Source organism: Perissodus microlepis, chromosome 23 (assembly GCF_051167445.1).
Source record: "Perissodus microlepis isolate ML-2025 ecotype Zambia chromosome 23, ASM5116744v1, whole genome shotgun sequence".
NCBI classification, from domain to species: domain Eukaryota; kingdom Metazoa; phylum Chordata; class Actinopteri; order Cichliformes; family Cichlidae; genus Perissodus; species Perissodus microlepis.
This window is the reverse complement of record NC_140482.1, coordinates 23706577-23730758: the sequence shown is the minus strand read 5'-3', so window position 1 is coordinate 23730758 and position 24182 is coordinate 23706577. Positions and strand designations below refer to the sequence as shown.

At 39.8% G+C, this 24182-nt stretch overlaps 1 protein-coding gene across 6 annotated transcripts in view; it reads right to left on the bottom strand.

Moving 5' to 3' along the window:
• Window positions 1–24182, bottom strand: part of agap1 (ArfGAP with GTPase domain, ankyrin repeat and PH domain 1) — a 178730-nt gene that overhangs the window by 96231 nt on the left and 58317 nt on the right. For all 6 annotated transcript variants that reach the window (XM_084920941.1, XM_084920940.1, XM_084920942.1 and 3 more), the window contains one exon: window positions 1043–1101. In XM_084920941.1, the coding sequence (XP_084777067.1) occupies window positions 1043–1101 (59 nt within the window). The remainder of the gene's footprint in view (window positions 1–1042; window positions 1102–24182) is intronic.

The following is a 24182-nucleotide window of genomic DNA, read 5'->3' as shown; positions in this document are numbered from 1 at the left end:
TCTAGTGTTGCTGGTGAAGATGATATAATTCAAGCACATGGAGCTGTTACTGTTTCTGTGAGTGGACAAACAAATGCTTCAGCAGAAATGAAATATGAATCATAGTTACTCGCAATTTTTTATTTGTTAGGCCCATAATAATCTCAACTGAAATTTTAGTTAAATGATAATATTGATATTTTACTCTTAAAATATTTATACATTATGTGAATATTTAACTTTTATCTTTACATTTTAATATTGTGCTATTAAAGCTTTTTTTTTTTTTTTTTAGTCCCTAAGTTATATCATATTTTTGACGTTTTAAACATAAAATGTAATATTTTACTTTTATCTCTGAGCTTAATATTTTGGTCTTATAGTTTTTATACTTAACGTAAATATTTGACTTTATTTTGACATTTTGCTTTTAAAGTTTGCTTCTCATGGTTGTGATGTATTGTTTGAATTTTGATGTTATAATCTCACAACTTTCACATTTTACTTTCATAATTTTGACATGACCTCATAGTTAATCTCATCTAATCATTTTTACTTTTGAATTACATTTTCAACATGTTTTTAAACTTTTATCTCAAAACATTTAACTTATGAAATTTTAATCTCACAATTTTAACATCCATCATTTATTTTATTTTATTTTATTTAATCTTCAAAGTTAAAATGATCAAAATTGTACATCTGTTTGGTTATCTCCGTGTATTCACTTCTTGTAGTGTCCTAAAGTCTGCAGGTCAGGAATCGTGAGACAGAAGTCCAGGTCGGGTTTTTAGAAGTAACTAAACCTTCAAAATAAAATACTTAGAGCACCTTTACATTGGCTGCTGTTCAGGGAAGCAACTCAATCTCGACATTTAAAAAATAAATCTCTTAAACATAATGTTTCTGAAATTCTTGTGTTGATTTATCTAATTAGTTAGTTTTTGTTTGTTGGGATTTTTGTTAAGTTTTGGCAAGAAATGATCTCCGTAGCGGTACGCCATCCCGCTGAAGCTTGACTCTTGGACAGGTGACCCCCTCCCCTTTAACGCTCTGAACTCACCACTTTGAGCTCAGGCACTGTCCGACTCAGCGTCCACTCCTGACTGTTTACAAACGCATCTGAAAGACACAAAGAAAGAAAAAACACACATTATTAAACTGTGAGGAACATGTGATGCCTTCAGGGAAAAAATGGAATTAAAAATGCCTGATGGAGTAACAAGGCAGCCAATCAGCTCCTCCTCAGTGGTGTCAAGGGTGACAAAGAGGAAGAAGAGGCTTGTTAAAGCTGACAGATGACCAACACCAGGCCAAAAGTCACAGCAGACTGAACACGATAACAGGACATGATCAGAAATACCGTCATGGTACAGAAGAACCATGAAGAACCACAGCTGAGAAAATACAAAGGTTAAAAGCAACCAAAAAAATAACACTATATAAAAACTTATAAGACAAAAAGTCCATTAAGAGGGAGATCAACTTACATTAATCTATATGTTCTTTAAGCACTTTGATCTTAGAATCAATCAATCAATCAAATGTTAGAATCAGGAAATAAAGACAAAATCAGTAGATGAGAAAATATTTGTATTCTAAATTCTTCTAAAGGTTCCCCACAAATTAACTCCTGCAACCATCTGAGGTGCCGAGTGTCAGAGGTCATGGGAAATGAGGAGGGCGGAGGCCAAACGATGTCAAACCACACACACACTTGCACTGTGTGTGTGTGTGTGTGTGTGTGTGTGTGTGTGTGTGTGTGTGTGTGTGTGTGTGTTATTGGAGTGCGATAATGTTGGTATTATCAGGGAGGTCGTTTCCACTCACACTGCACAGACGGCTCTCTAACAAAAACACTCTGTGGTTTTAAAAACACACACACACTTTAAACAGGACAAAACACCAGCAGTGAGAAAACACAGGCCCGTGGACCAAATCTGGGCCCTCCCACTGAAAGAATGTGGCCTCTTACAGAGAGCTGGGTTTGTTTGTTTTCTACAGTCAGCTAAAAACCGTACAGTAAAGGTACTCTAACACACCTTTAAACCTACACCTGTAGTTCTTTAAGTTCTGTTATCAAGTAAATAGAAAACGTTTCAAAGCCTCAAACAAACTTTACTGGATAAAATACAACAAATAAAATCAAAATATTTAAAGTCACATTTAAACTTATGAGCGTTTCAATCCTGACATTTGACAGGTAATCTAGAACAATCTCAACATTTTGATTTTATTTCATAATTATGTCATTTCATATATTGAAATCATAAAATCTTACTGGGTCACATATGGGGACTTTAAATCTCTTCAGTCTGCATAGAGATGTGTGACCTTTAACCTCTGAGTTTATCATTAAAGAAGCTGTATTTCAGTAACTGCTGATGAACGCCTTTCATAAAAAAGAAAACGTGAGGCGTCCAGATGTTTTCTGTAGCCGTCATCCCACCGCAGGCTTCTTTAAAACTGCTGGACTCTGAGACACCCGGGCTTGCCATTAAGTAGGCCAGTGGGCCAGAGCCACTTACAGCCTCCAGCCCCTCTTTACTAATTCATCTGCAGCAATCTGTGTCAGCCTGCAGACCCTCAGACTACAGAGTACTGACAGGAAGTGCTAAAAGCCCCATGAAACACTGGTTTTCTAACGCATTGATACCTGAGACTCACACTGACAGTTTTCGTGCAGTGTGCGATGCTCCCTATGGAGGAAAAAGACTGACAGAAAACTAATAAATATCTCAATAAATTTATTTTCTTTTGATTCCGCTGGTTTCTGATGTTTTAATGTAGTTTCTTTTTTACATTTTTGTCTCAATTCTGAATTTTAACCTCCTAGGACCTGGCATCCACATATGTGGAGAGCACGTTTTCGGTTGTCTAGACCAAAATACTTAATTTTTCTCTACAAGGGCCTGATGTCCACTAACAAGGACATCATACTGTCACTGTTCTAATGAAATTTAAAACTAATGTCCTCATATGTGGATCTCATTTTTCTCAGAAACAAAAATTAGGTAAAAAGCAAAAATCTGGTAATTCTTTGTTTTTACATTCATCAGGTCCCAATCAGCCCAAATAGCAAAGAAAAATTGAAAATGCATGCCATGATAGAGTTCGGGTCTTAGGAGGTTAATCTCCTCATTTTAGCTTAAAAACCACTGACTTTCCACCACACAGCATCCTGACTGCTCCTCTTTCCTCCCTTTAATGAGCCCAAACTGCCGCTGCCAACATCTCATCTGTCTGGAAACCATCCAGAGAGGAGCGTCTCAATTGGTTGGCGGGCACACAGAGGGGGACATTGTTCACCCACTCAACAAACGGCGGCCTGTGTCGGGGCCGACCCCTCCCTCCCTGCCAGGCAGGATGTTGACCCAGCTGCTTCCTGTTTTCCATCACAGCCTTCCAGTTCCCCTCTGCTGGTTCCCAGTATGATGCACCAGCAAAGCGAGGAGATGGTTAGCGGCTGACGAAGCATCAGCTGGTGGTTGAACTGGGAGGTGAGGCCGGGTTTAAAGGAAGAAATACGACAGCTTCAGGCTGCACTGATCTACCTTTGGAGCTGATTTGGGACTTTTATTTACGCCTGAGAAGACCACTGACTAACATCTGCACAGCGATGATGCTTTGTCGTGTTTTATGATGACCGCCCTTAGCTACGATCTGGTATTTTTAGTCTGCTTCCAGGCTGCCGAGGGGTTGTCACAGAAACAGAAACACAAATGTCGACTGAACGAATCTGCGCTACAAGAAGAGGGAAAGTCCAGATGAGATGAAGCGAAAGCATCTGGGAGCGTGTGGGAGGAACACCTGAACTCAATCAATCCGTCAACGTGTCGTATTTACGAGGCTGAGAGGAAGAGGGAGACAGAGGGCCTCGCTGTGGGTGGATGATACGACTCCATCACGGCCCGACTACATGAAGGCAGAATCTCCAAAATTAGGTCATGAGTTAGAAACCCAACACACCTCCTTTCCTCCACTACAGCTTCACGCTCAATAAAAGCAAACATCCACTAAGTGATTTATTGTTTACCCACTTAAAGGCAGAGTGAAAGGTTTATACCACCACAGGACACTTTTTTTGTTCTTTTTCTAATATAGCAAGTCGAAATTATTGATTTCCAAGACTCTGAAACTTTCTGAGATTAGAAAGTTAAAATGATCAGATAAAGGTAGAATCATGAGGTAAAGTAAAAAATCTGAGATTAAATTGTCAAAATTATGAGATGGGTTCATCACTTATTCTGATTACTGATTACAAAGTACTCCAGATTATGGAGTATGAAAGACCTCACTCATTTCAAGACCACACTTTAAAAAGGAAAGCCTTTTTAACATGTAATGGTAATGTAATGATGGTAATAGGCCTGGGCTATATCATACCAGTCACGGTAATACCGGTGTAATGTTGGGCAACGATAAGACAATGAAATATCGCGATAGAATCTGGGTAAAACGCGCATGCGCAGTGCCTTTGTTTACATAGGCACATGGCGGCGACGCAGAATGAGAAGAGCGAAAGTGGATCGTTGAATGAAACAGATGAACCAGAATTGGTTTGTAAAAATGCTGCAACTGGTTTAGCTTTCATCCGTCAGATACACAACAAAGCACTGTTTTTGGTAGAGCATGCGTTATTACCGTGTTTTTTGGAAAATACGGCACACTTAAAATCAATCCTTTGATTTTTCTGAAAATCGACAGTGCCCCTTATAATCCCGTGTGCCTTCTGTATGAATTCTGGTTGTGTTTACTGACCTCGAAACGATTTTATGTGGTACACGGCGCTCGAAAGTCTGTCAAATGTTTCAGTACGACTTTGCTAAGCTACGAAGCCGCACCGCTTGATGGATTGTCGGAGCATTACGGCTATCGTAGGCAGGAGCCTCGCGGAGTGATACGTACTGTGCTTCAACATAATATTACAGTACTGTGTGTGTATAACCTCTTTTTAAGTTTTGTGGATATTATACATGGTTATGCTGAGGATATGTCGGCCAATTTCCACTGGAAATGCCTTTTGGTTAAACTGTCAGCAAGGAATTTGCATTTGCACTGTAAATTTTTTTTATATAACTTTAATGCACTTAAAAAACCTGCTTGTTTAAGTGAAAATACATTGATGGGGTTTTTTTTTACACTAATAAAGTTGTGGAGTTGCAAAGTATTTTGTCTAGTGTCAATTATATCGTCAGTTATATCGTTATCACAAATTTTCAAATGCATATCGTGATAAATATTTTTGGTCATATCGCCCTGCTCTAGATGGTAATAATATGATGTAATAATGGTTAAGTTTTAAAAGCGTGTGTTTTGACCTTGTTAAACACCCTAAGATTGGATTATGTGGAAATGCAACACAGGCAGACTTTGCTTTATTTTAAAGTGTCATGGCTCTTTTTTGTTAATAGGATAAAATATGAGAAAGGAAGAGAAAGAAAGGGTGGACCAGATGACAAGGGGGAAATGATTAAATGCTAAATGTGCTGCATGTTTTAACCCAATCACATTTGAAGGATGATTAGAAAAACATGTTATTCTTCCACCTGAAACAAATGGAGGAGAAAAGAAGAGGACAACAGGTGAGATACGAAGGGGAAAAGACAACAGATGGAGTGAAACAGATGGACGAAGACCATGGGAAAAGGAAATGGAGAGCTCCTCTGCTTCGTCATCACTCAGGGAGGAAAAACTTGGAAATGAGAGCGAGCGTCATGGGACTAAAACTCTCCTCCATCACTCCATCCCTCTGTGCAGAGAAAGAAAGGAAGGAGGCCTTCAAAGTGAGGCGTCAGGACTCCTGGCTCTCTCCAGAATAATCTCCTTCATTAATTCTCTTTCATTTCACTCGTTTGTCTCTATTTTTACGCTCCGCTCTCCCTCAGAAAGATGGGGAACATGTATGAGACGACACATCTTTGTTTCTCTTTATAAAGAGGAATTGTTTAACTTCAACATTTACCTTCAGTTCCGACCTTCAACATGAAGAAGCCAAGGTCGTTTAGCTTTCTGGTGATACACTTTCAACACAAAACTCTCAAGAAGCCACGTCTCTTCAATAATTCAAACATCTGAACTCTATTTAAACAACCCTAAGTATCAGAGTTTTAAGGAATAAAGCAAGAAAAATGATCTCTAAGAGGTGGCTGTACCTCAGGAACTCTAGAACTAAACCAGAAACAAAGATTTTAGATCCTGAAAACAAAGAACTAAAGAGCTTTAAGCTATCATAAATACAAGCTACAGTCCCTTAAACATAAAATCTGCAGACTCCAACAGCTTTCACCTGAAAGAAACTAAACGAAACCATGAAACTGAATCCAAGATCTTTCCCTGGATTCAGATTGATGAAATGATTGGATTGAGTAACGGATTATTTCCTTCTTACTTACTCTAGATTGTATTTAACATCAAACTAAACACGCTGCAGACTTTCGTTTACGTCCATCCTACCAGTTAGTTTTAAAGTAATCTCTGTGAGGCTGATGTTTGAATTCCTATGTAAAGGTCAAGGTGTTTGTAGTTCTAGTATTAAATCACATTTTGAGCATGATTGGGTTACATGCAGGCTAAAATGAGCTAGCCTAAAATCTGTAATCTAGGTTTTCGAATAATCTGGACTGGCAAACATTTTCCCTGTAAATTTACGAGGAAATAAATATGAGAATAAAGCAATAAATTAACAAAAATGAACCTTCAGAAACTGTTTATTACAATTGTACGACTGCAAACTTTTATGAAGTAGAAATAAAATCAAACATTATTTGAATAAAGTGGTAAATCTATGAGGAAAAGCTCAAATATTTACAAGAATAAACTCCCAGATTCAGTTGCAAAGAAAAAGTTCTCACCACTTTACAAGATTATAAACTAAAAGATTTTTCCCAATTCTTGATTTTCTAAAGAAAATTTCTGAAAATTAGGTGTACATTTACAAGAATAAACTCAAAAATTTACAAAATAAAACTTGTGCTGGTACTGATCCTGAATGTGGCAGTGATTTAGGAGCTACCTTTTAATTGCAAAAAGCTTATGTAAGGAGTAGTTTAAACTAAGTTATAAACAGTTGCTGAAACCAGGTCCCGAACCTTAACCTAATGAATAAAAAATCTTAACGCTGACTCCACTCTAACTTTACGGACTTTAAAGCACCGGTCCCAAACCCCCGGGCCTCGGACCGGTACTGGTCCGTGAGTCGTGTGGTACCGGGCCACGAGAGTTAAGGCTCAGGTGTGAAATGTATGGTTTTCAGGGTTTTTATCGGTTTTCAGCGTTATTTTGTTAGCGTTTTTATTGTTAACTCGGTTTTCCTGGGTCTTTTCACGTGTGTTATGAATAAATCTTTTTTTCGGTACCGGTACTAGTTTTATTTTGTTGTATTTATCCGCGACACCTTAAAGGCCGGTCCGTGAAAATATTGTCGGGCATAAACCGGTCCGTGGCGAAAAAAAGGTTGGGGACCGCTGGTTTAAAGGCATTTTAACCTGATCCAGAACTCTTTTAATCAATGAAAAATGCAAACCTGAAGGCAAAAAGCAAACAAACTGCAAAACTCAGCCTCGGTTCCTAAATATTCACTCAAACTGAGAGACATATTTGTGCTTTTCAAAGGCCACACCACGTCAGTGTGTTTAGATGAAGGCAGCTGGAAGACAGAAACATGGCGACAGAGACACAACAGCAGAAAACAAGATAACAAAGACAGGTCTCTAAGATCTGAAAACCTGCTCCAACAAGGTCTCCGAGTCGCAGCCGAGGTCAAACTGAGGGTTTCAGACATGCACAGCGAAAAATACGAAAAGGGAAATGTAGAGTTTAAAAAAAAGACAAAATGAGGCAAATAAAAGCAGCTGGGCTTTATTTAATATTTAGACGTTTCGTCTTGGATTTTAACACCAACAGAAGTGCTACGATTACAGCTCAACTTTATCCACAGAGACAGAGATTTTGTGCTTAAATGAACTCTAAGAGAACAAACTGAGATCAGCCTGTTGTCAAAACATTGCGATTCCAGACTGAGGCTGACATGGACGAGTTACCTGGAACACAACTGAAACTAAGCGCGCTCCAAATGTCTATAAAAAGGCAGAGATCTGCTCAGAAGGGACAACAAAGCGAGACAGTCGGGGTATAAATGAGGTGCGCCTCGGATGGTAATCCGTCTGGAATTGATGTTGGCTTCAGTCAACTAAACATTCAGAAGTTTGGACTCAATAAACCAGCAACACAAAAAGAGCCTGGGCCTCTACAAAGACTAAAACCAGCTCTCTACTGGAGCACTGTACCGTTTCCAGAAGCAGGTAATACTAATAAATATTACTTCATCATAAATCACAGCGCTGACAGTCTGTCTTTGTTTTGTTCCAGAAACTCTTTGAGGACCTTCTTTTAACCCTGATCTCTTCCTTTTATTAGTTGGTGGAGAACATCAGCCAAAGATTTGGGGATTGGAGCCAGAAATATGCAGGCCAATGAGCTTCAACCAGCAGATTAATTAGTAATTATTAGCTGCAGCTTAACTAAAGTGCTTAACTATATCTATAAAGTTTCAAAGAATAGTGAAAACAATCATTTTTAAAACTTCTCATATATCAAGCAGGCTGAAAACTACAAACAAGTGTAAAATTACAGGTAACATCAAAGCTCCAATCCCCAGGTCAAGGTGCCAATACCTGCAGTTCCTCTGATGTCCATTTGAGGTTGACTCTAAAAGTGAGTCAATCCCCACAGACTCCAGTGTTAAAAATATCCAATTATAGAAAAGCAGAAATAAACATGTTGCTGTGTGACTAATTGTACAAAAAGACTGTTTAAGCAGCCTGTGCTCCAGTTTTGAAGAGTGAAATTTCAGTATAGCAGAGTATTTATTTATGCTATTGTATAAGGAGGCTAAATAACAAAAATATGCAACTGATTCAATAAATTTTACATAATTAAGACAAAATCATTTCCTTTCAGTAAATTTCTTTTGTTTTAAGGTCTAAAAGTTCTAAAACTTAACCTTCAATGCAAAACATCCAACGACTAAACGGAACCATGGATTTGGTGACTTCTGAGACTCCTACTTTACAATCTGTGCTGTTTGCTTTCATCTCAAACTAAATCAGCTTACATGATTTAGAAAAACAAGACAGCTGCTGCAGCACAGCTGGAAGCAGGCCAGAGGGATGGAGGGATAGAGGATGGATGGAGAGACGGAGAGATGAGAAGAGAGTGTAAATGAAGAGACAGATGATGTAACAACAGGAAAAATGCAGTGACTGATGAAGAGGAGGGCACAGAGGTTAGGGAGGGGGAGGCCGCTTCAAACAGATGAAGAATGCAAGAAGATGAGGGAGCATCGAGGAGGACGGATAAAAGAGCAAAGAAGCAATAAACAGCAGCTGGCAACCGGCCAACACAATTCTCTCTAACACACACACACAGCAGTTCTTTGTGTTGTGTTTCAACATGTGACGCCGCTACTTCAGGCCTGTCGTGTGCCGCCGCCGCCACAACGATGACGCCTCACAGAGCAGGAAAAACTCACCCAGTATCAGATCTGTCCCTGTGATGTTTTTGTTGTTACACAGATGCAGCTTGTTTCCTCATCAAGAATCAGAGGTGAAAAACAAACAAACAAAAACCCCCCAAAACAAATACTAAGTCAGACAATATGGAAACCCATCAGTGCCAATCATATAACAAAAAGTTTAAAAAAATTTAAAAAAAAAGTACTCATACTGAGTCAACATTTTTATGTTTGAAATGATCATTTTTCTCAATGATCCACTTTTTTTCCATTTGAAATTATACATTTGAAATTTATTTGGCTGTTGGGATGACTGTTTTCCCTTATTTATACCCAACTTCATATTTTTTTTTTTTATAACTGACACTTTATTTGCAGATGATACTTACAAATCTGGAGTTTTAATATCATAATTTGTATTCTGTAGGCTTTTTACCTAACAACCTATCAAATCACAAAAACCATATGTAACAAATTGATGCAATATACAAGTACCAAATCAGATATCCCAACATCTGGTGCAATATAAATAAAACTCTATTACACTGAACAATTTTAATGACAAAAATGTTACATTTTTTGTCGTTTTTTGTTTTTTTTTGTTTGTTGTAGGAACTGATTTCTCCACTGATTTCCAACTAAAAGATGTGTGTACTGACATTTTTTATTTTATTTTACTTTTCACTTTTTCTCATAAATGTCCTGCCTTTAGATGAAAGTGTATAAATAGACTTAAAGAATGAGGTAAAACATTATCTCATCTTTCATTGTGTCTCACTATAATTTTCCCTTTATTTTACTTAATTCAATGTTTTTGCTCCTAATGCTGACAGTGAAATATGAAATGAAAAGTAAAACTATGATCTTAAACTATTATGGACTACTTTATCTCATTGTTATGGTTTCTTTTGTTTCTTTTGGCAGGCCTGAGCTTCCATGATTCACTGTCTTTAAGACGAAGGACTTGGCTGACTGGTTATTTGTTAATTTGTATTTCTGTTAAATTGGCTGCTGCCCGACTTTGTGTTTATCATATAAATGTGAAACCAAACAGTCCAGCATGATGTCAGGACTGTAAAGAGCAGGAAGCGGCGGCCGGCGAAACAGCTGGTCATAAAATCAGACTTCATCGTCTCTGCCAGCAGCCAGACTCGGACTCGACCTCTAAATGACCGTCCGCCACTCGCTACCCGCACAAACTGGTCAGCCAAAACCTGGCCTCAGTTGGCTGGTAACTGCTGGTAATTACAGCGCACTGATGCCAAACACCCACCGACACCCGGCGGCTTTTGGCCCGGATCGATGCTGGCACCAAATTGCTGCAGCTGTGACACTTGAACACTCAAATTCTCTTTAAATAAGCTGTTTCTTCATCACATGTAGATTAGTTTGTTTCCATCAGAGACGATCAAGGTCAAGACCCAACATGTGTGAGGGCACATCGCCCGCAGGCTACTGAGCACGCCCAGCAGACCTTAGTTCAGGTTCAGAAGCAAATGAGACGTCAGTCAGCCTGGACTAGGTTTTAACAGGAAATCAAACCATTAAAGGTGGAGCACACCAAAGTTCAACCCAATTTTCTTGGTTTTGGCTGCTGTTACTACACAGCAGTATAATGAATGGTTTTAAATCATATTTCTCTGGTGGTTTATTATAAGAAAAAACTCACTAGATAAATACTAATATTTTTAAAGTATAATGTGGTTTCCCCCTCCCAAAAAAGTAAAAACATTTATGAGTAAATGCCTAAAAAATTATTTAAAACAAAGAAAAATCTGTTTCAAAACATTTTAAATTTCATGCCCTCCAGGTTATAAAACTATTAGAACAACAACACTGATTTAATTCTTTAATCTCTGGAGATGTTGTTCAATTCATTTCAGCTGAATGATTCAGAGAAGCTCAGACACTGAAGAAAATGTTTAAAAAGTAAGATTGTCAAATATTCTCTGAGCTCTGCAAGCCACTTTACAACCCAGCTGTCTGATGTTTTTATAGAGGTTTATTTGCTTTCTTTATTATAGTCCACATGCTACGCTAGCCACAGTAAATACAGCTAATCCACCAAAATCAGGCTTTGCACATTTACTTAGGTGTGCTTGTCAGCCCACAGTGACCAGTAAAGCCAGTTCGGTGCTGGCTTTTTGTATGTCGTAACTTGGTTTCACTGAGTAATCTCAAACCAATATCATGGTGACATCACAAGAAGCTCAAGCTTCATGTCAAACTAGTGGCGTGCGCCCTGAAGCATGCTTGGAATGTGAGCGTGTGAGGAAGCCGTCCAGAAAGTAGCTTCTGATGGCAAAAAGGTGACGTTGCTGTACTGTTCTTGCACGCTTCGCCGCACCTCATCATGCCTCAGCTACAAAATACAAACGCTCCTGCACGATGATATCTCACAAACGGGAATGTAACATGTTGTCAAGCCACCAAACAACCAACGTCAAAACACCGGCATACACTAATTACTCTGATTCACGCTGTTGATAAGACCTGACGTATTCACAGTCAAATACACAACAGCCTCATTATTATTGTTTCTGTTACAAACTCAAAGGTCTTTTTATGCTTTAGAAAAAAAATGACTGCAGTTAGGTTTTTTGAGTACAGAGTAAAAAGATGCCTAGACAAAAAATAGATAAATTACACCATATGAAATGTTTTCATTTAGAAAGCATATGCAAATGCCTACGTTTGCTTATGTTTTCTAATTAGGAGTCTATCATTTTATTTTGCTACTGAATGTTTACTTTGGAAGGTTGGGTCCTCCATATACTGTTTTTTTTAACTGGTTGTACAGGTTCAGCATTTCAGTCGTTTCTCTGATGAAGTCTGACATGTTTGTTTGTTCAGCTGCTGCTTGTTTGCTTATTTGTTCTGACTGTGGAGTGAAAAAAACAAACAAATATGGTTTAAATTGGTTTTAATAATTGATTATTTGGTTGATAAACTGATTAGCTTTGCATTCTTTTTTTTTAATTAACTGCTACATAAGTATAAGAAAAAGCAGCCAATCTAAGAGCCTGATACAGACAACTGAAAACTGATTTTCACTTCCAGACTGTGAAGACGCCAGCTTTATTAAACCAAACCATTCACACACAAAAAGAAAAAAACAGACAGACTTATTTTTTATTTGCCTTTTCACAAAATGGAGAAAAACCGTCTCGTTAATAAGGAATAGCTGTGACTGAACCCAGGTTTAACCTGCTGATCATGCGTCACTCCTCCTTATTGACATTTCAGGCATGTAAATCTAGCTCCACTGGAGATTTTTCATGGAGTCACATTCCTGAGCTGTCAAACACCACACGTGATGTCTTTGACGGCGGCGGTGTTAGTTATAGTTTTAACGTCAGCTGGGAAACACCCCGAGGTCAGCTCAGAATCCACTTACACAATAAAAGCTTCTAAAGCTTTACAATGACAAACATGTCATCAATACCCAGGTAATCTCTCCTCTGTACGGAGGGTCTAAGCTGCCAAAATGCTGTGTGTGTGTGTGTGTGTGTGTGTGTGTGTGTGTGTGTGTGTGGGGGGGGGGGGGGGGGGGGGAGAGAGATAAGAGATAAAGCATTACATTACAAGTATCGATTCAAAGTGTGTACTTTCAGTTACAGCTATAGTTTATAGGTAAACTACATGAATACATGGAACATTTTATAAAGTTAATAAATATATTTATGTCACTTTTTTGGGTGCATTTAATGGCACTTCATGCTAAAGCATGTAATTAAGTAAATAAGTAAAGAGAAAATAAAGAAAAATAAAAAATAATACAGAGCTGTTATAATTTTGGGCATATATTTCTTTTAATTTCACCATTCCTTTATTTTACTTTTGATTCTGGCTGTGTTGGCCCTCCATAACACGCTCCTTCAGGTGGAAACGTTGCGTCTGCTGTAGTCTTAGGTCTCTTGTTTGTTTGACTTGGCGTCCACCACGAACCCACCAGCACTCGTAAACAAAACTCGTGTGTGGTTTGTTTACTCGACAGGACGCTGACACGCTTTCATCACACAATATTTCCTCCTTCTGTGGAGTTTTTACCAGCTTCATGTCAGATCAGAGTGAAGATTAAAAACCAGAAGTTTTTTTTTCTATACTTATCAGGTTATTCTGTGTGAAAACTGATATTTTTGTTTATGTGTGGCTTGCTTGCTTGATTTTCGCGTTAGAATGAGACTCCTAAACTGAGACTTCTTCTAAGCCACACTGAAAACGAGTGAAGCAGCCATGAAGAGATGATCTTTGCTGCAAATACACTAATGACACCATTGTCTTAACATGCACACACCGCGGGGATCATGGGTGGAGCGCTGTTTGTAGCCTGAGGGCAGGGTGTACATGTCTATAGGAGTGTGTATGTGTGTGTGTGTTGGGGGTTAAACCGTCGTCTGACTGTGACAAATCAGAGTAGCGCCGGCTCATCAGTCACACACAACATCAGATTATCGCAGCGTTCGCCCTTCATGCCATTTTTCTTCTCCTCCTCCTGCTGCTGTCTGCACCATCATCTTTGTCTTTCTGACTTCATCTGGAGTTCAGCCGTCAGATTCAACAAAGAACTGCAGCCAAAAATTTAAATGTTTGGACTACACAAAGCCTAAAATGAGCTCTCTGTTGTAGCACTGCCCTGTTTAAACCCAATAAATCTAAATACATCATAAATTACAGCACCGGCTCCATTATTTTTTTCTTGCCCAGATTGTTCTATATACACAGTTGTGTGCCAGAAGCCCTTTTTTTTTTGTATTTTAGCTTTGGTTTGACATGACTTTAGGGAAAGATTGTGGGAAAATCTAGCCATAAATAAAAACCAAACAACCACAAAACTAAACTCAGAATGGGTTTTTAACCAACTTACGGATTAATTAAGAAAACAACCAGAAGACTCACTGATAATTATTAGCTCAACAGAGTTCAATTTTTCTGGTGTCAGGGAAATACTGTTTTAAAATCAGGTATCCAGAGAGGCAGTTGAATGAAAGGAAGGACTCAGGCTACCTGGTTAGCAGCGACTGGGCTGTCACTATAAGAGCAAGAAGATCAATAACAGGTAAGTTCATTTCCTTGGACAAGGTGAAATAAAGTCTATGTTTACAGCTACTTGCCTTGTTCAGTTTTTCTATGGGATCAATCACGATCCCGGATGAACCCCCAATTAATGTAACACCCTTGGTCTGCAGAGGTGAAGAGAAGCAGTCAAGTAGCACTTGAGTTTATCTACTTAACTTTTTTCTGCTTCCCAGATAAACCCCTAATTAATAGTAAATGACAATGGACAACTTATTTTTAAATGCCTTTCTACTCTACCTGAGCACTTAAAGTGCTTTATACAATATGCCTCATTCATATAATTTTTTTTCCCTATGCTTAAATGTTTTCTATCTGACATTCACGAATATTCACACTCATCAGAGAACAACCTGGGGTTTAGTATCTTGCCCAAGGTATATTTGGTATTCTGACTGGAGCAGTAATAAGGGATTGAACCACCAGCCTTCTGATGAGTAAACGACCTTCTCTACCTCCTGAGTTACACCCGCCCTAAATATGTACCACCCCAGCTTTGCAGGGGTGAAGAGAAGCAAGATAACCAGATTTATCAAGCTCATTTTCTGCTCAATAAAAAGAAAAACTACAAAACAAAACTTCCTATAGAGCAAAAAAAGGGAAAAGAAAGCTAAATTAAAGAAATAAGGCTCACTAAATGTAACAAACTTAGAGTGAACACAGATGGATATCATGTTATTACAATCTGGTTAAAACCAAAACGGTTTTAAGTAATTAAGATGTGGTTAATTCCACTAACAGACCTTCCAAGAAGTCTGTGGACAGCTTATCCAAAAAAATGGTCACAAAACCCCAACAATATCACGACCACAAAAACACTAATACCGAGGCTTTGCAAACCAATAGGTTGCATCACAGTGGCTACTTCCATTTTTATACACAGGTCTGTGGCATTTCCTGATTTTTATTTGTTTTATTTGATAATAAACCTTTTAGAAAGTAGCTTTAAACCAAGCAGGAAAATACTTTCCACTGTTTTCCAGCATTGTTACAGAGACCAAACAATTAATCCAGGAACTATAACTAGCAGTAAATACTCCTTATTTGCAGGAGACCCACTAAAAGCCTGTTTCTTGTGACAAATGAAGCCACATGTGGAAGAAATTATGTTAAAAAAGAGAACTATTTACAGCCCCTTTAACGTCTCAAAAAACTGGCTTTATGAGCCTTTAAAGTAGCTGGGAAATAAGGGGCTGCAAGGTTAGATATATTCAAATTATGTCAAGAAAAAGCAATATTTTGGAAATATTTCTGGTGTTTTGTTGGCTGTATTTTAACTCAATTGTTGGTTTAAATGCTGTTTTTAATATCTTTTCCGATATTTGCTGCTGTGTGTTAAATTTAAACCTTTAAAGTTGTGCTAAAGCTCCTGTATGTATAAAGTTTAGATTGATATCTGCTGATGGATTCCTGCACGTGTTTCTGTTTCCGTTTGTTTTTCCAGCTGTGATGAGCTACATTATTCAAAAGTGTCAGAGTAGTAAAGCTGCTTTTCAATTTAAACCCTCACTCGTAAGTTTGGTGAGGACAGCTGTGTGTTTGCATGTGTCACCGCTAATTAAACCTCTCTGACAGGTAAGGACACACCTGCTCACACGCAGACACACACACACACACCTTGTTTCTGTGTCCTTCGATGAACAACTACATTTATTTTCCAAAACAAACAGTTATTCCTCGTGTTTGCAGGACGTATCCACCCTTAAAGGGACACGCCACTGAATTTTCTAATAAAAACCGAGCAGATTCAGATAAATTCTTCTTCATTAGTCAGCAGAGTCGGCAGCTTTCATAAGAGGTGCTTTAGGGTTTCCACATTTTTCATTTGAGCTCAAAATCCCCCGAGTTTGACTGCTCAGGTTTCGGGCCTGCAGGCTGCTGCTGCCGCCATCCCAAAGAGATCATTAGAGGGGGGAAGGATGGAGGGAGGGGAGGAGCGTGGGAGCAGGGAAGATAGAGGGAGGTGGGAGAGGAAGCAAAGAAAGGATGAGAAGGTGGTGATGAAGGAACAGGAGGGATGTAGGAAGAAGAGAGGTAACAGAGTCTTTGCCAATAAGTATATGCGGAGCAGTTGCGGTCATCCCCAAAGCCTGTTCTGAGCTGGATAAAACCCCAGGATGGTGGTGAGGAAGGAAAGGAGGAAGGATAGGAGGTGTACCCACACTGGATCCTGAGCCAGTAAATCAGAGTTTCACAGGAAAAGCCATCCATACTGGAGGATACCTAAATATATAACACACAGAAGCATTCCCTGCAAACACATTACATCACTCGGTCATAAATTGCTAAGTTGCAGAATCACCCGCTTGTGGCACTGTGACAACATAGCTGTGTGGTCACAAAATGACCACAGTTATTTTGTGGCTTATATTTTTGGGCTTGGTTTTAGACTGGGTTTGAACTGGTTTTAGACTGGTTTCTGACATGGTTTAGAACTCTTTTTTAAAAAAGTGGTTTAAACTGTTTCCTGGGCTTGGTTTGCACCAGTTTAGCCTGGCTTCTGATGTTTTGTGAAGTTCTTTTAATCTGGTTTTGTTCTGTTTTCTGACTTGATTTGCACTGGTTTTGGTTGGTTGGTTAGTTTGGTGTCTGACAAGTGGCTCCATAGTGTAGTGGTTTACACATTCATCTAACAAGCGAAAGATCCTCCTGTTTGAATCCAGGAGAAGACAAAAATGCCTCTGCGCACTCCGAAAAACAGTTGAGGAATATTTAGGAATTACCAAATAAAACATATGGAGTTACCCGTTGTGAAGTTGTTTTAGCCTGACTCCTGATCTTATTCTGAAGTTGTTTTAAACTGGTTACAGACTGGTTTTGTTCCGATTTTTGACGTTATTTTGTTTTGGGGCAACTGCTTTTTGAGTGTTTTCTGAATTCTGCAATTGCTTGGTCTAAGACTGCTTTTTTGGACTTGACTTTAGGCTGGCATCTCGCGTTGTTTTGTTTTTACTTTAATTTTGGTCTTCTGTCTCTACACGTAATCCAGTCTGACTGAATGGTGTTGAGATCAGGAGCTTTTACATTGTTGGTTTTGGCCTAAACAGCCTTCAGTTACAGAAAAAAATGATTACAATAAAGAAAACAGTTCTCCTGAGATCCAAAGCAGGATAAAAATAGATAAGCAATATCCAGAGGATGTGATGAAGGAAAAGGAGGAAAGATAGGGGGAAATGAAGGAGAAAACAACTTTAAAGCGCCACTGAAAACGATAAAGTCTGGTACAAACACGCACACAGAGAGAGAGAGCGAACGTGTGTGTGCGTTTAACCTTCATACCTGAGATTAATGACTGTGGGGTTTTTATTAAAAAAACAAATCTCCTGGTATTGTGAGTATTTCCTCCAGATGTGTGTGTTCATTTCTCTCTCTCTCTCTCCCTCTCACACACACACACACACGATCTGATTAAAGCTGCCTGAGGGAAAACCAGGAAGTGGCGGCAGGAAGAGGATGGCAGGCGACCAACCGTGGACGAGTCGAGACAAAGAGGCCGTGTTGTGATTGGACAGAGCTGATGAGATTGTAAACAAAGACAAGTTAAGCTTCCAGGCGTCGTCGAGCCAAATGTTTGAGGGGAAACCTGAAACTGTTTGATCAGACGTAGTTGAACAGACCAGGGGTGTTTCAATATGTCGACGTGTCGCTTTATGGCCGACCTATCAACGTTTTAGATGCTGACACTTAAATCACTTCAGCCCCTTTCAATACGTTATCTGGAACTGATCCTGATTGGAGGAAGTGGTCCGAGCTGGAAGCATCTGTAACTCTTCACTAAAACTAAAACTTCCAACTTCCTTCAGTAATCCTACAAAACTTCAGCAACACTTGCAGTTCCTTCACTGCTAACAACTAAACGCAGCTTTAAGATGCTCTTCAACTCCTTTCAAATTTTATTAATATAGAAATCAGCCCTAAAACTCTTTCATCACATTCATTTGACCTGCCACTTCAACTTCCTTTAGCAATGATCTTCCTTTCAAACAACACTTTGCTAGTCTCATATATAAAAAGGGACCAGCATTGGCTCCAGACTCAGAAGCTTCAGAGATTCAGATTCAATTGATGCTTCAGCTGCTTTCGGTTCTCAATCTCTAACTTTATCCTGATGTTTTACTTCACCTGAAACTTCAAATTACTCTTTAAAGCACTTTCATCACAACTTTTTTCACTGCTGACACTTCAACCTCAACAGACCCTTCAGCTCTTTTTAAAACTTTCAGTTTAATCACCTCTTTACTGACAGTCTTTATCACGATCATTTAAACTGCCCCTTCACATACCTTCAATAATCCTCGTAAAGCTGTGATCTTGACTTCCTTCAAACACTTCAACTGACATTAAATATTTTCTTCAAGCTGACTTTCAAGTTTCAGCTTCAACTCTTCTGCTCCTTCTGATGTGAATCAGTTTGCCCTGAAACTCTTTTACATCAAATTCATTTGAACCACTTCTCCTTCTTTCAGTAATCACCATCACAAAACTAGACTAAACTGAGGGACACATTTGGTTGAGACTCAAAGGTTTATCTTCAACTGACTCTTCAATACCTTCACTTAGATCTACACTTTCAGCTCACTTTATATTGCAACCACAACTTAGCCAAAAAAGTTATACACTATATGGGAACTTTAGAAAGAAATCTGTTGTTCTGCCTTGCTTAAGGACACTTCTTCAGCCTCTGACATATGTAAAATCATCCTTTTGGTGCCAAGAATTGAACCAGCAACTAGAGCAGGACAATATGACCAAAAATATTTATCACGATATACATTTGAAAATTTGCGATATAGCTGACGATATAATTGACACTAGACAAAATACTTTACAACTCCACAACTTTATTAGTGCAAAAACACCCCAAAACATTAATCTATTTTCACTTAAACAAGCAGCTGTTTTTTTATGTGCATTAAAGTTATAAAAAATTTTACAGTGCAAATGCAAATTCCTTGCTGACAGTTTAACCAAAAGGCATTTCCAGTGGAAATTGGCCGACATATCCTCAGCATAACCATGTATAATATCCACAAAACTTAAAAAGAGGTTATACACACACAATACTGTAATATTATGTTGAAGCACAGTACGTATCACTCCGCGAGGCTCCTGCCTACGATAGCCGTAATGCTCCGACAATCCATCAAGCAGTGCGGCTTCGTAGCTTAGCAAAGTCGTACTGAAACATTTGACAGACTTTCGATAGCCGTGTACCACATAAAATCGTTTCGAGGTCAGTAAACACAACCAGAATTCAAACATAAGGCACACGGGATTATAAGGGGCACTGTCGATTTTCAGAAAAATCAAAAGGATTGATTTTAAGTGCCCCGTATTTTCCAAAAAACACGGTAATAACGACGGTCCTCTAGCATGCTCCACCAAAAATAGTTCTTTGTTGTGTATCTGACGGACGAAAGCTAAACCAGTTCCACACCACTGAAGTTGCAGCATTTTTACACACCAATTCTGGTTCATCCGTTTCATTCAACGATCCACTTTCGCCCTTCTCATTCTCCGTCGCCGCCATGCTTTTTCTGCCATGTGCGTATGAAAACAAAGGCACTGCGTGTTTTACCCAGATTCTATCGCAATATTTCATTTTCTTATCATTGCCCAACATTATACCGGTATTACCGTGAACGGTATGATATGGCCCAGCCCTACCAGCAACCTCTATGATTGAAGTGCAGTCATGACCAGGCAGTTTTCCATCTTTACAGCTCAGCAGCTCAACGCTTTTACTGCCAACGGTTTAAGTTCTACATTTCTATTCACTTCATGAGAGCAACGGGGGTTAGATGGAGCTGACCTCCAACCCCGATGGCCTTCTGGTGCGAGTAGTATTCATGTCAGCACCCAGGTCTCATGTCGCACACATTTTCAAGTTGAATAGAGAAGCACAGACGTGCATTTAGAGGGTAGAAAAGGCGGAGGTCAGCACACGACGAGCTTTAGCAGGACGGGAAAACCTGAGAGGACGGAGCGGGAACAGAGGCCGGGTCTGGTTTTATAAAACGCCCACATGCTTTCTGTCACATGCTGACGCTGACAAAACTTCTACAAATGTACAAAATCATGCAAGACGCAAAGCAAACGGCAGGCCCAACTTTGCTGCTGAATGATTTACATGATCGTGCACGGGGGAAGGAAATGTCGTTGGCTTCTCCCTGCAGAGACGAAACGGTTAAAGTCCTGAAAATAATAAAGCCAGCGTTCAGGAATGACTGGTATCATGAATCATTGAAGGAGAATGTAAGCATGTAAGGAGCCCAGTTAACCTGCAGCTGTGTTAACTCTGAAACTCAGAGTGTTTTCTCTCTATGTTCAGATAAACGCTGAAAATATATTCCATTTGTATAGGGAGCTTAGCTCGAGCACAAAGCTTCAGTTTACCCACTGATCTAAACTTCTACGCTCACCGATGGCCACAAGCTGTCAAAAGTGACCGAAAGTGTGAGATCAAGGACACAAGGGATGAGATTCGCACGTTGAGCACTGCTGTGCAGCTGATGGTTGGAGTCTAGTGCACGTTCAGCATTTTTTCGATTTCCATTATTTGTATATCAACAAATCGTTAGTTGAGAAAAGTTTAATTTGGGAACCTCCCAACATTCTGGTTGTCTCTACAAGTCGCTGAATTTTACCAACAGTCCAAAATTTGTGGGTGCTACATCACTGAGACACCAGCACTGATGAAGTTCACTCCAGACGAGGCTTCAACAAAATCCACATTTTAGAAAAGACCCAGAGCAACTCTTTGATTTCTGGAAACAGCACTGGGTCTATTTTTGACACAAGCTAACCTCAAAATAACCCGGTGCTTGAAGCCTGGAGTATAGTCTGATGCGGACACAGCCACAAACAGCTAGAGACTCGATGACCAAGTACTCGTTCCCGGTGTGTTCCCAGGGAGAGGCTGAGGAGCTCGGAGAAGCTCAGGATGCCAAGGGATGATAGCAAAGGTGTGATCTGATCCTTCGGTCCAGATCGATGCTAAAATATCCTCAAACTGCTGCTGAAATAACTAGAAGTCATCCTGCTGCCTCAAACCTTCTCTCTCAGTGATCACTTTACATGGAAATGTGTTTGTGTTGTCCCGGCTGGGAAAATCCGATTATTCAAACATTAAAATGTAAATCACTTTAAGAGTATATTGTGCTGTTACACTGCAGTGTATTCAACATTTCACACCAATAAAAGCTTAAAGTTTCATATCTAAGAAACAGAATCAGATCTTTCGCCTTATCCTGTTGTGTGTCTGCAGCTGAATCTGTGTGATGATGTGTCACTGCTTTAGTTTTGTTTAATAATTTGTAAAAAGACGAGAAAGAAAACTGAGTCCGCCTAGGGCAACGCTGCTGCGCTGCTTTAAATACACTGAATGTGCCTTCATCAGCACTGTAAAGCAGGAAATATGCTGACATACGAGCAGTTTGTCCTCCAACATCATCATTATCATCTACACTTACAGCCCGGCCCCCTCCGCTGACCTCAGACTTGTCAAAGCTGCTCAGTTCTGTGTACCAATGCTGCATTGGGGGTGTTATTAGTGGGTTTGAGATGGCGGGGATGGGGAGGGGGCGGGGGGTCTGCAGATCCATCGCAGAGAAGCTGGGTTTAAAACACCGAGGTTTCCACTCGGGGCACGGAAACCTGCAGAGCCTCGGACAACAGAGAGCTTTGTGTGTTACCACTTTCTCAGCTGTTCCCCCAGGCCACAGGAGGGCAAAGAGGAAGTTGCCACGGCGATAGCGGAGCTGCTGGCATGGGGACCCAACGGCAAGGCTTTGGAGTGAAACGAGTCTCAGAGATGCAGCGCCTGCAGGTGCGTTTCTTTCTGACAGGGCAGCTGTGTTCACGCCTGAGAAATGGAGACGCAGAGCGAGCTAATCATCGGAGTCACTCCTGCGACACTGTGAAGGGTCTCCTCTGACCTGCGCTCAAAGGAGGCAGCAGGGAAATTATGCAAAACTGTCCAACGGACTCTTTGTGGTTTGATCACATGCTTACGAACCTTTGCATGTGAGTCACAGACACACAGATGTTCACCTGCTGCACTTCCTTCACTGTTAGAGCAAAGCTACTCGGACAACCCGGACCCTCAGCTTAGACACCATGAAGGAGTTCATTGGCTCTTAAGCCTCCAAATGTGAACTTTTCACCCTCTAAACTGGAAGAACTTCAGTTCATTGATAAAAAGTGTTGTTCATGCAAACAAATAAGGGGAAAAGGTGTTTTAGTTGCTCTGTTCTCACTTCCACGTCCTCTGAATACCTCCTTAAAATACAGTGTGTAAACACAGCCTGGTGCACAGAAAATTCACAGATTTGTTATCATGTGACAGTTGGTCTTGGCTGTGTCAGTCATGACTTCTCAGCTGCACCGAAGTCCACAAAATTCTTTCTTTTTTGCAGGATCTTTTTACAGCTATTTATGGCAGATTTTTAAATAAGACGTGTCGAGCAATTTCATTTTGGTTAAAAGGTTAAATCTGATCGCTGCACGTCACACAGAAGGTTTGTGCAAGTTGGAAAGCTTGTGGCTATAATACAAAATGTGCCTCTAGCTCCTGCTGGTGGGTCCTGGGATTCAGGTGTGACAGAAAAAGAAACTTCTGTGTATAAATTTAGACTTCATGCTTTAAACCTGGAAAATCTTCCATTTCTAGTAGATATGAGCCCAGACTGATGGAAATTGCTGATAAAAGAGGGGAGGGGTGTCACGTCCAGGAATATAAGTATAAATCTTGGGATCTTGTGCTGACAAACATTTGTACCACTTCTAGTTTCTCTGAACTTTCACGACAGAGGTTTGCGTTCCAGTTTATACTCGTTACCGAGAGAAACACAAGGTTGAAATCAACTGAAATGATTTGAAACAATGAAACGTCAGTAATTACAAGTACAAATGTGGCTTCTCTCCAATCTGACCTTCAGCTGCCCAGATTATGTCCAAAATAAGTTCTTGGAACGTCTCGTTGGACAAAACATTATTTAAAGGAGAAAAGCCTCCAGCAGCTGTTTTCAGGGCTGACTGATGATAGTTTTAAAGCTTTCTGGTGCTATAAATGCAGTTTTTATGTCTCAGTGACCACTGAAATGAAGGTTAGGCTCTCTCGCCATTCATTTAGATCAGACAGGATATGGAAGTATCGTATGTTGGTTGATTTTAATATAAATGTCAGTTTGGACCTCAAAAATCTGAAGATGTCCAACATGAAACCTCAGAAATCACCAAGAGACCCACTGTGGAGAATTATTACATGAATATAAGTAAATTAATTATTTAAAAAGCAAGTTTACACAGTGAGAGTGAGCTGTGAGGCGGAGCTGCGTCATCGGTGAGCCGATCAACGGTGAAATAAAGTCCTAATCGATGAACAGAGTCCATTAATAGACTCAATATCAATAAGCAGTGCTCGTCAGACTCACTGTCACCGGCTTAACACAAACACACACTGACCCAAATATCAGCCTTTTAATCAGTCCAACACAACCATCCCCCATCACACACACACACACACAGTGCTGGTTGGCTGGCAGCACGCCGGCCGCTCTCATCCTCATCTCAAATCAAATAAAGCCGCCGTCATACCGCCGGCTACAAACTG